Genomic DNA, 12644 nt, shown 5'->3' on the forward strand with positions numbered 1-12644 from the left:
TCTCCTTATGTGGAAAGTTTTGCATACTTTTTTTACTTGACTTAACAGATCCTGAGCTTTCACAGTCTCTCTGTACTTCTTACATCCCTGCTCCCCATTTGGCTGGGTCAGATGTGTGGGTGTGTTCCCAGGGCCAACTTTGAGAACCCTCTAGCACAAATGAAGAGCACTACTTTATCTGAAAGATTTAATTTAGCATAGACAATTTTGGAACAGAGTTGTATTGCTTTTAATGTTTTTTTTTTCTTCACAGGGACAATAAAATAATGTTAAACAAAACAAATGAAAAAAGAAAACATTAAAGTTCTGTATAGCCTTAGTAGTACATTCACATCTTCAGAATCCAAAATCCATCTTTACCAAGCAGATGTCAAGCAAACGCTATCTGCCCACTTCGCTGCAACACTGTAGTCCATTTGCAGGTAACACTGATTCCGAATGTGATGGGCCACTCTCTTCTAGAAAAGAGCCTTTTTGACCTAAGCTGGACCAGGAAGAAATAAATAGCTAAAAATAATAAATATACATATTTATATGCATCGCAGGCAGGTGGGTGACATGGATTATACCTAGGTTGTCATGGAATAGCCAGGTGTAAAGTCAGAGGTGATGGCTGTAGATCACACATGGCCAAACATTTTGTGTAGGAAACAAGGCCCTAGAGCACAAATCAAAACCCACTGGTCAATCGTGTAGAATGGAAGCAGATGTGCAAATTTTAAGCCTTAATATCAAATCGACTGCACTTTGGCAAGTCAGATAAATTTGTCCCATAGAACACAGTTTGAACACAGTTTAACACAGTTTGGGCTGCCTTGGTCTATATTCTTGGCATGTGAGTTTTCCACAAAGAGTATTTTCCTGGTTTTTGTGTGTGGTCAAAATTATTTCTATCCATAAGTGCCTTACAATCATGTATGGGGTAAATGTGATGGACAGACAAAAGCAAAGTCATTTGACATTACAGAGGGCACATTGTATCAAATTCTGTGACTCTTTGGCAAACATACTAGATTGCATTGTCTTTTTTTTTACATTCCTAAAGAAAACAGTGACTAAGCACTGCTTCTATGACCAGTAACATACTCTATATCTTTTGCATGAGAAATCTGAATTGCACTATAAATGGCAGCATTCATGACAAACCTACATTTGTTGGCGACCACATGGTTTTTTTTTTCCAGTATATGTTTTTTTTTTTTTGGAAACTTCTTCTGCATTCATGCCTTTCCATTCTAAAACACCTAAAATGGCACAATGGGCACATTCGAAACAAAGTGACAAGCTGTAACATACAATTTACATCTTACATATTTCAAGAGCTTCTCAAAATCTCCTGACATCAACATCTTAGCCAAAATAAGTCTTTTTTTTCTTCAATGCCATAAATTGTCCTGGGGACTATACAATTTCTTTTCTTCAATATAATGTATTAGTTACCCGCGAGTAACGTAGCAAGAAAAATAAATATTTAATTAATGTCATCTTTTTTTGTATAATAATACATACATACATATCTAGTAATATTAATTTTCATATCTATTATCAGCTGTTAGCTTATAATGTGTGGGTGTTGTTTTTTTTCTTTATTGTTAAAAGTCAGGTGCTAAGACACAGTGAGAAAAAGGATGAGCTCTGACCATGACTCGAGAAACGATCCTCGGATTAAAAAAATAACTTGTCTACTTTGTTACAGTTAAATAAAACCCCTGCTTTGAGAAGGACATAAATGATACAAGCATAGCATTTTTTTTTTGTACACGTAGTCCTCGCTTCATTAGAAGGGACGTTGAACCATAAGTTTTTAGACCTTTCTTTTAAGAGAAGTACAAAATAAATCTACACATGCAGCCGAGCAGCTTGCGGCACTTGGCGTCCGCTTATTAGCGTATTAGTCTTTTTTGACTGGCGTGCAAGCCAAAGTATGAGGGATAGGGCGGTGGGGGGGCATGTGAGATCACGAGGCAGAGCAGGGAACACAAGAGCTAAAGGCCTACTAGCACGTGCAGGTTGTTGTGGTCTCGTCCAGAGAAAGAGAGAGAGATCCTTCCTACTCTGATGGTAGGTAGGTAGTTAGAGGGAGAGGGAGAGTGAGAGAGAGAGAGGAAGAGAAAGCATTTCAAGGTATGAACTATTACAGTTATCCTTGTCCACAAAGGGAGGAGCCATTGTCCAATCAGCGATCAGCCGTGTCACATAGCTGCAGCTGACGTCAGTACGTATTAACAGTCCCACGTCCGCAGGCAAGAAGAGCGCATCATCTGAATCCCATGGTGCCGACTGACTCGTCCAGCCTGGGCGAGGTGCTTATTATTGCCAACGTTGGACCACAGTGTGTGTTGCGTTATTTTCCCGAGATGCTTTTGGTCTGCTGAGAAAAGGTTGTGAAGAGTCGTGTTTTGCAAGAACACAACGCTAAGCCAAGAAGCCTACTGTCTCACGAGTCCAAAAGATGACTCTTTCTAGTGGAGAAGGTTCTTTGCAAGCAAACATGCAAATGTTTCTTCATACTGGTTGTTTTTTTTTTGTTTGTTTGTTTTGTTTTTTACAGAAGCACAGACACATACATTAATCCCGCAGGATTTTATATTTTCAACCTGTGTCTGCATGAACAATCTGATCCATTACAAAAACAAATGGAATACATTGTCCCATATGGCATACTTTTTTATTCTGAGCTCTACCTTTGGTTGTTGAACCTGTATCCTCTTGCACAAAACCCCTAAAATGTCGATTTTTTCTTTTACCTCCTTTTTTATACACAAGCTTCATTTAGTCCGGAAAGTTAACAGGACCGACTGTATCTGTGTCGATCACATCCTCAACACCTTTGGCACCTTCTCAGGCTCCACTTGTAATCTTCCCTGAATCTTTCTAGAGACATGTCTGAAATCTTTGCAAAAAAGTTGCCAGAGTGAAGAACCCGACTGCCATGTGTTTTTCAATCCAAGGAAATAAATGAATTATGTCCACACTGAAGAAAACAATGAATAACAAAATCATCTTTGGTGGGAGAAAAACAAACTCACAGAGAGGGAAAGAGAGGGATATAGAAGCAAAAACTCGGGATGGCCGCCAGGGCAGGACAGTTGTTCAGGGTTTCTGCGTGCTGAGCATGACTTTGGAGACGAAACTGACAATGGCTGTGGCTGGCTGGTCAGGCTCCAACTCAGCAAACAAGTGGCTCACGTTGTCCGTTGTGCTTCCTTGTTTTCGGGCCACAAAACCAAAGAGCCTGGTGTTTGAAACAGAGGAAACATATATTGAGTTTACTGAATGAGCTGAACAAGTGATCTGTGTTCTATCATTATAGTGACATGTAAACATTTGACGCACCTTGCTGAGCCTCCATCTGCCTTGTTCCACCTGTAGAGGAAAAAACAAATGTGATCAGATTTCAGATTTCAGACACAGTGCAATGTCATTTTCACAAGCTACAAAAGTCAAAATAGCACTGTGGTAGTGTGTGTGATATGTGATTCAATTCGTTCCCAATACTCACTTCCTTTCTTGTGGGTCTATGTTGCAGTATGTAACTGTGTTGACAGGATAATGACGACGAAAGAAGACCCTTAAGAAAGATAATCTGATTACCACTTGCTTAGCCAAACAACAAAACACACAGGGGTATTACTGCAAGGTCTCTACTGCACAACACAAGAAACCTTGTGGGTGAAATGGGTGTGGCTACATAATGTGTTGTTAGAGTGAGGGCTTACAGTCAACATCCCTGCAGTCATTATATGGTTTGCTGTTAGGAGTCATACTTTTGAAGTAGGACAACAGATACAGTTATTGTTTTTGGACATAATAAGCACATGTAAATGCTTCTTTGCCTGCTTCTTTGCATACTTGAGAAAGCTACAGACAGCATGGTTAATGGTTAGTTGTAATCATGGTCAACATGATCAAAACATAGGGTCCAGGACATGGGCTGGATAATTGCCTACTATTATTATCTTTACGACACCAAAACAAATGACAAAAAAGTTTGACTTGTCCTGATTGAAAGAGACATCCCTCTTTTGTCAGAAATTGACATTGTTAATAAAATAAATAAACAGACCTTGGAAACTTGAAGGGGGCGATTCATGATGTAAAGTCAGATTACACCAGTGTGTATATGAACAGGACAGAAAAAGGATTAGGTCTTTTATACAGTTCTTGTGAATATGCTGGTTCCTAGACTATGTGCATGTAAGCATACTTATTGTTGATTGCTGCACACAAACTGATATACTGATATCCCTTTTAATAAAATGTGTTACATCAACATAATTACTGCTAAAAGCAGAGGTGGTATAGGAGTAAAAGTGTAAAAGTACACACATTAACACACATTATACATTCAAATATCACAATTCTGCTCTGAACTCACTTCCTCTGATTGTCAGTGAGAGTGATGCCCTGCAAGGACACTTTGAAGTGGACGAGGGTTGCCGTGGGAGTAGGATTGGTGGCCAACGTCTCACTGATGGCTTTGGTCACGGCTTGAGGGCCTGTCAGAGACTCCATATCCACTGAGTTTATGTACAGAACATTACATGCTGCAGAGGCAATGGGACAGTGAGAGAATAACAGTGTTTTTGGTTACAAATACTATAATAAAACGAACATGTGAAAAAAATCTAATATTTCCACCTTGAAGGAAAGATGAACCATTAAAATGAAGAAGGATATATGTTCATGAATCTTGGGCACGTCATTACTACAGTGCTAAAACTAACAAGAGATAATAACTGTGTTATGCAAGCAATGTTAATTCACAAACTGATCAGCTGGAGAGGTGCTGGGACTTGTATCCATGCTTTCCTGACCATGCCTGTAAAACACACTTCTTTTGTTTTGGTTTTGATTTTTTTAACAGAAAAACACACAAACCAAGTCAAAAGCACTACCAAGTGGTGGCAAAGACAGTCTAGTTAAGGTTATGAAAACCTGTACTGGTCTCTGGTGCATCTATTGAGAGTGGAGGGCCATGTGACTACTAGCTGTTATTAGTAAGTGAACATGCACAGCTACAGGGTTCGGAAAAAAGGAAACCAAATGGACGGATACCAAATGCCATATTTACCATGGGACTCTTCAGGAAGCTTTGGTGGCCCTAGAATAGTGTAGGAGTGACATGGAGAATGAGGGGACAAATGAAATAGACACGCACACACACAGCAATGAGCGAAGGTCACTCAGCTATGAGGGTGAACGCAGAAACGCAGACATACTGACAGACCAGCAACAATCAGTGAAGAGAGAGAGAGAGAAAGATCAGGAGAGAGACATACCTGCTCCTTGTTTAAGAAGATCCATTGCAGAACTTGTGGGTGTGACCAACTCCAAAGCCTCTTCATTTGGATCTACTCAGAAAATTATAATTACACATTTATTTTAGTACTTTTCAAACATTGTTTATTGTTTGCATACTTCAATTAATGGCCAAAATATCTGATATATAAAAGCTAAATACTATCAATGGCAGAAACAGGCATTCTGGAAATGGTAAAGGTTCCCATGTTGCCATATACAGCTTTTAAAATCGGTATGGACTTTAACCATGGTTAACATGCAGACACTTTGTGGAATTCCAAAAGACAGGAGGATCAGAGTTAACAGAGTACATACAGTCCACTCTCTACCAGAACAAAGAGAAGCTGAGAGAATGGAGTGATAGAATGTGACTCTCACCTCTGGTGGGGACCATAAGTTTGCATGGCAAAGCCAATGGTGTGATGGAGTGTTGGTACACCAGTGCAGACAGACATCCTGTAGACACATCCAAATACACACACACACACATATGTGAGGACAAACACACATAAAAGTACAGTTACTGTACACAAGTAAGCAGATGGATTGAGTGCAGAACACAAAACACTATTAAAACTCTTGGATCAAGTGTTCTTCATTACGAATACTGAAAATGCATGATGATGCAAATGTCCAGATGAAGAGGGACACAGTACTGCAAAGTTTAGGTTCTACGCTGCTTTGGCATACCCAGTTCAGGTCAAGGGTCTGAATGCATTAGAGAGAAACTCCACCACTTTTTTTATTTCTCAACAAATCTTGTTTTTTTTCAAGAGTTTAACAAAATCATTCTTTGTGATTTAAAGCAGCATTATGCGAAAATGGGTATTTCTTGCTTCTGGGCTAATCCTACAGTCAGGAGGCATAACACCCCTAAGACACCCCACAGGTTTTTCACACACATTTGTGGACAAGATACACAGAACCATCACTGAAAGTGAAAGTATGTGGACTGAGGAAGTAGATTAAAATTAGAATTTTATTTCTAATTTTATCCAATTTTATACCCAATTCGGAAGACCAATTACCTAATCGCCATTCATGGGAACTCCCCCTATCACTAGCAATACCCCCACCAGGGTGGAGGGTGAAGACTAGCACATCTCCCCTAACACACGTGAGGCCTGCCACCGCCTCTTTTCGAACTGCTGCTGATGCAGCATTACTAGGTAGCCTGCAAACTCAGAGGAAAGTGTGGCTCCCCAGCTCCGATATAACAGCGACGCTTGTGCAGACCAACATCACACTAGGAGTGATGTGGGAAGGAAGTGCCATCAACCTACTCTAAGAGAGCAAGTCCAATTGTGTTCTCTTAGACTCTGGCTGTTGATGGCAAGCAGCATGATCCGGGCTTATGCAGTATTACACAGTTCAGAATGTTATCCTGCTTTGCCAGAGTTACATAGTGGAGTTAGCAGCGTGCTGACCTCAGAGTCACTGGAGCATCAAAATGATTTTGAAGCTGCTACTTATAATTTCTTAGAAAGGCAATGGACATGCTACATAATGCCTGAAATCCTGTTTTATGATAGCTCCAGAGATTTTGGTCTTTAATGTTTTTCCTCAGACAGGGTGGAAAGGCACATGCAGGGCTTTCTAAAGCAAAAGATGACCCTTTTCCAGGTTTACCAGTATTTTAGTATTATCAACATTACATATGAAATAAATATGTCAGTTCACAATCTCAAAAATGTTAAACACTATTCAAATATCTTAAAATCAAGGAAAACACGAAACTCTGCAGTGCTGTGGCCTTAAAGGACTCCTGGACTAAACTCTTATGTCACATCAGATGGCATTCAGCTTCATTACTGACTGACCCAGTGCTAATGGCTGAGTGTATAATGCATGGATCACGCACCAAAGTGTGGTTCGTTGGGACAGCCTTTCAGCCGAACACCCTTTGGGCTGGTCTCGATCAAGAAGTGGCGGACCAACTCGTTAGTCATGTCACCAGCTTCAAAAGAAGACAGAGCATCAGCAACATAAACACTGGAGGTATGGTTTTTATGTGGTAAAATGCTACTCTCTTGCTTAGTGATGGTGTTGTGTGTTGTTTCTACCTTTCTTATTCTGCTGTACTGTTGGTGGAGGACAGGCCACCTTCATGGCTAGGCCATACGCCCCTCGGAACGAATGGCTGTCACGGATGACGAACGCTCCTGGCTCACGATCTTTCAGCAGAGTAATGGCTGAGAGAGGACAAAGGAAATGTCAGAATGTACTGTGTTAGGCAGTTTTGCAGTTTTATTTATAGCTTTGCATATTTGAATTGCCTTGTATATTCTCACCTTGCTCCCTTGAGATGTCTGGTTTGTACCAGAACTTGGATGTGTCTTGAACAAACTTGACATTGAGTTTGATATCTGGAGGTCCATCAGCTGGGAAAAGTATTATATTCACTGAATGTTATATTCGAAAAACACAAACTCATTCTACTCATTATGGCAAGAACAAGTACAGTATGTGCATGCCAGTCATGCCTGCAGGAAATTAAACATTTGGTAAATTAAATAAAATAAAATAAATTAAGGCACCAAAACTAAACTGAATTTGTCAGGACCAGTGTTGCAGTCATTACTCAGATAAGTAATAATTAATTACAATTTAGAAAGTATTTTTCCATTAAACTGTACTACACAATTGGCCCTGCTGTTCCCTGGTGAGCTTCCCTGGCTCTCTGTCAGTGTGATGATGGTTGGCGTGGGCATATGCTAGCTTATATATCAGAAAGAGGTTCACAGAGCTTCCTTTCAAGATTGGTTGCATAGGTAGCAGTTTGCAAAGAGATGTCGGAGGAGGCATGTGACAGTCCTCACCGACCGAGTCTTGGTCATTTCATGTGATAAAGGGAAACTGGGTAAAAACAATAATAATAAAGAGAAGTAAAACTATACCAGCTGATTTAAAAACTAGAAGAAACAGCTGCATGAAAATAACATCTTTATAATTTAAAGTGCCTTCAAACATCGCTTCCATATTAGCATGTTAGATTACCCCAACACTGGTCATGGCAAGGTAACAAATCTCATCCTGCCCAAGACCCTCAAGGCAGAAGCCTTGTCAGTACAAACATTCAAAAATACAATGTGATAAAACAAACACTTTGACTGCTAAGTTGAGGTTGTACCTATTGCTAAACACCATGCTTTAAATGCTCCCACTAACCGTAAATAGAAACAAGGGTAGGCTCTTGTGGGGATCGTTGGGCAGGGATGGGTGTACTGACTCCACTAGTTGCAGGTGTTGGGGTTGCAGTCTTGCCGTTCTGGGTACTGTCTACTGTTGCTCTATCTAGCTTTTCTGTGCTGGGCTCCGTCCTTTTAACCGGTAGCTGGGGCTGCTCCAGGGGAAAAGATGACATGAGAGAAGTGTTGGGGACCATAGAAGACAGGCTCTGCCTGGATTGCGCCCCTTGCCTGTCGTCAGGTGTGACTTGGCCACTGGGCATGGGCCTGCGGTCCGGGCTGGGGTTTTGGGGAGAAGGTGAGGGGTGTCTGTTCAGCACAGGGCTGGGAGGGATGAACTTGCCATTGCGACCCAGCAGAGGGCTGTTGGGTGTGGTTGGTTCACTGCTGCCATTGCTCGGTGCCATTCGGCGGGCCATAGCCGGACTGCTCTGAGTGCCAAGGCGGCGCTGGAGGGCGGGGCTTGGGGGTGTGTTGGTGGCCACGGTCCGGTGCAGGGTGTTGGGGCTGCCGGGAACTCGGTGCACACCCATTACATTGACGGTGGCCTCCTCAGGGTCGAGGTAGCCCAGGGGGTCGGGGAAGAGAGGGGCACGAATAGGTTCAGCCGGAAAGGAAGGAAAAACAGGTTCACTGGCGTGTGCAGGATTAGTCATCCTTATGCTCCTGTTATAGACAGTCAAAAATAGAGAGTTAGAAATAAAGAGAAAAACAAAGAGAGGATAAAACAAAAACTACATCTCCATTATTAAGGAAGACATAAAATGTGATACATGCTGGAGACCCAGTGAGGCAGCAGTAGTTAAATCTGCAGTTTTAGAGAATGTTCTAGCATTGGACTCAATATGCTAGCATAATATTTAAGTACCTGGATAGTTTAACATTTAGTTGTAGGTTTTGTTTTTCTGTTTCTACTCAAGTCAAGATAACTCTACTTAAGATATTTTGATATATTATTTATTCTAACTTTGATATTGTACTCCTTTATATTTAAATGATTATTGATCTTGATTTACAAGACAATTATAGATTACAGAATGACTTGAGCTAACAACAAAGCTAATAACTCGAGTTACAAACAAATACCACAGCAAACCAATAGGAGCAGCCAGTGTGTCATTGGCTACCGTTGGAATCTGGTTGGCCTGGGTGAAACTTTTTTCTATATGAATCTATATCTATCTTTCTGTGAATCTATATGAGCAGGCTTTTAAAAAATGGTTCTTTTATCTCTACTGCATTTTAAATGAATGATTGTTTGATTGTGTAATATCTCTTTTAAATCTATTGTAATAATTATAGTTTGATGTTCTACTGTATTTCTATTATAAATTTTCTCTTCATGTAAAGCACTTTGAATGACCTCTGTGAATTTAGATTCATTTGTCAGATCCTACTGATTTCTAATGTGTTTCTAAGTGAGAAGAAGTAACTTGTAGGCATGAAGGCATACACATGACCAGTAAGAATACTCAAATAAGGTAATTTATGCATCAAACTTCTGTTCGTGATAGGAAGCCAGACCCCCCTCTGATAATTTATGGTCATGTTGTATTTCTGACTTACCTTACTAACATTCAGCACACACCGGCATCATTTTGAGCATATCAGTGTTTATTTCTTTATTTTCACTCTTTTGACAATGTTTATCTGACTGTTGTTTTCTTATCAATACAAATGTATACACCTGCACTTCTTTTGTCTCAATGTTTCATGGCATGGATTCCACAATAACATTCCACATTTAAAATACTAAAAACTTTTTAGGCCAGGTGACTGGGAAGGCCACTGAGGTACACTGAACTCATTGTCAAGTTCATGAAACCAGTTTGCTTTGTGACATGGTGCATTACCATGTTGGAAGCATGCCATAACAAGATGAGAAAACTATGGCAATTAAGGGATGCACATGGTCAGTAACAATACTCAAATAGTCTATGGCATTCATGTGAAGGTGGACTGGCAGAAAAAAACTGTACAAAAGGAAATAAAGTGTAACCCCAGATTTAGTTTTTCATGTATTTAATATATTTGTAAATTATTTGTTAAAATTTTATGTTGTGTATAAACTGAATGCACTTACCCATCAGGGTTGTAGATGGCGCTGCTGACAGGTTGAGGATGAGTGAAAGAGTGGGGAGGCTGAACTGGTCTATTGGGGACAGGGGACACCATGCTACCTCCTTGAAACACAGATCCCATATAGCCTTGTGGCTCTGTAGAAAGACAACAGAAACAGAGATCCTCATTTTGAAAACTTTAAGCTACAAGCAACCTCATGTTTTTGGACATCATGGATTTGGTGTTCAACAAAGACATTAGAAAAATATTGCTAAAATATGGTACACTGAAGAAATATTTAGAATTGTAAAAAGAAAAACCCTACAATAACTAACTTAGGGTTAGAAGGAGAGGTAAGGTGTTCTTGTATTTCAACTGTCTTGAACAGATTAAGGACAAAGTTAACATGCAAAAAAAAAACTAAACACTGATAAGTATGTGTGAGAAACAAACAAGTTTGTAAGAATATTAAAGTACACTGGGAGGTAAGTACTCAAGGGGAAATATGATTTTGCCATCATTTGAAATACCTCTTACCTTCTAAATCATCACTAGAATCTGAATCTGACAGTGGTAAGCAGAAAAAAGAAAGGGAATAAAGAATTGAAAGAATGGTGTTTACAAGAAAGAGAGAACAGAAAAAAAAAAAGTTCAACACTGCACAGGATGCTTGAGAGAGAATACAGCATCTGGAAAATTCAACACTACAGTCTATCTATATTTGCTTTGTTAAGAACATGTCAGAACACCCTGCTTTCTCTCATAAAGTTATGATTTTTGATAAACGAGGTATTCTTACAACAGCAGCAATATGATGCAAGCATTGTAGAAAAATGATATCTTAACAAGTGAAAACCCTATCTGACATAGTCAATAGGATATAGGAAATTTATAAGAAGAAATTGCCTATATTACATCTGTAAAAAGACATTATTTAACAGAACGATAATTGTACTTGTTTTATTGTTGTTTTTACTTGCATTGTTTCCAAATTAAGCAACCTTATCTGCCAATAGAATATAAATAAAATGTAATAAAAGTGAATAGACAGTCATATAAGACATAAGACATTGGAGGACAACCAATTCATATGCAATGCACAAAATCTATAGCACATTTTACATTTGTTGTGTAATATTTTTTCTAAATAAATAAAGAGAAATTGTGCTGTAGAGGATGTGTTCACATATTTTCATTTAGAAAAGTAACAAAATAAAAATAGAATAAAAATGTAATTTGATAAGCAGCGTCCAAACATTTGCACAAATGTACACAAATGTACATGATATACAATGGCATGCAAAGATTTAAGCACACTCTGGTCAAAATTTTGCTTACTGTGAACAGTGAAATGAAAAGAAGGTTAATTGATTTCAAAGACATAAAGGTAAAGGACATTTTAGACAAGATGAGTACATTTGTGTTTTCTACAATTCTGGAGTGAAAGAGGAAAGACTTTATTAATTTGCTAGGCATGTGGAGGTGCAAACCTTAAAGTCTTTTATATACTATGATTCCTCAAACCTTAAAGAATCAGCAGCCATGAGCTCTTCAGCAGCTCCCAAAGACTCTGAAATTTTAACTGATGCTCACAAAGCAGCAGAAGACTACATGAATACCAAAGGGTTTTTAGGTAGCCAAGATAATGATCCAGTTTAAAAAACAGCAACAATACATCTTTATTGTTGTACTGACCTGAGCTGCTCTGCTGAAAGAGGGCCTCAGACGGATTGGGTTGCTTCAGGCCCAGAGTTTTGGTCAGTCCAGGTGGTGAGCGACCTGTGTGTTCAAGTATGGATAGAGTGAGAAGAGAGTGAATGGACGCAGTAAAGATCTCTTACTGCAAAAGAAGCTTAACCCTTAACACGAGTTGCCTCATGAGAACTGTCCAGTTAGTATGCGTAGTTGTATGTTGAATAAAATTTCATTTGGTGGCCCTTACAGATGTGCACTAGTGTGAAACGCTTACTATACCACAGCTGCAACTAGAATAAACAATAAATTGCCACAGTGGATAGTGGAGGTTCATGCGAATTACTCGATTTTATGAGAAAAAAAGAAGGTACAACCAGATGCTGCATGCACGACATC

General features: G+C 39.5%; 1 protein-coding gene across 9 annotated transcripts in view; it reads right to left on the bottom strand.

Moving 5' to 3' along the window:
* Positions 1–205: 205 nt before the first annotated feature.
* Positions 206–12644, bottom strand: part of tns1a (tensin 1a) — a 166402-nt gene continuing 153963 nt past the window's right edge. For 7 of the 9 annotated variants that reach the window (XM_072683800.1, XM_072683799.1, XM_072683798.1 and 4 more), the window contains 14 exons: positions 12249–12332; positions 11091–11117; positions 10576–10708; positions 8473–9158; positions 7596–7685; positions 7368–7496; positions 7166–7261; positions 5683–5760; positions 5283–5354; positions 5075–5104; positions 4379–4547; positions 3503–3571; positions 3337–3366; positions 206–3235 (listed from right to left, as the gene is read on the bottom strand). In XM_072683800.1, coding sequence (XP_072539901.1) covers positions 3094–3235; positions 3337–3366; positions 3503–3571; positions 4379–4547; positions 5075–5104; positions 5283–5354; positions 5683–5760; positions 7166–7261; positions 7368–7496; positions 7596–7685; positions 8473–9158; positions 10576–10708; positions 11091–11117; positions 12249–12332 — 1835 coding nt within the window. In that variant the 3' untranslated portion in view covers positions 206–3093. The remainder of the gene's footprint in view (positions 3236–3336; positions 3367–3502; positions 3572–4378; positions 4548–5074; positions 5105–5282; positions 5355–5682; positions 5761–7165; positions 7262–7367; positions 7497–7595; positions 7686–8472; positions 9159–10575; positions 10709–11090; positions 11118–12248; positions 12333–12644) is intronic. The other 2 variants (XM_072683801.1, XM_072683803.1) reach the window with 2 other exon arrangements.

This window comes from Salminus brasiliensis, chromosome 7, assembly GCF_030463535.1.
Source record: "Salminus brasiliensis chromosome 7, fSalBra1.hap2, whole genome shotgun sequence".
NCBI classification, from domain to species: Eukaryota; Metazoa; Chordata; class Actinopteri; order Characiformes; family Bryconidae; genus Salminus; species Salminus brasiliensis.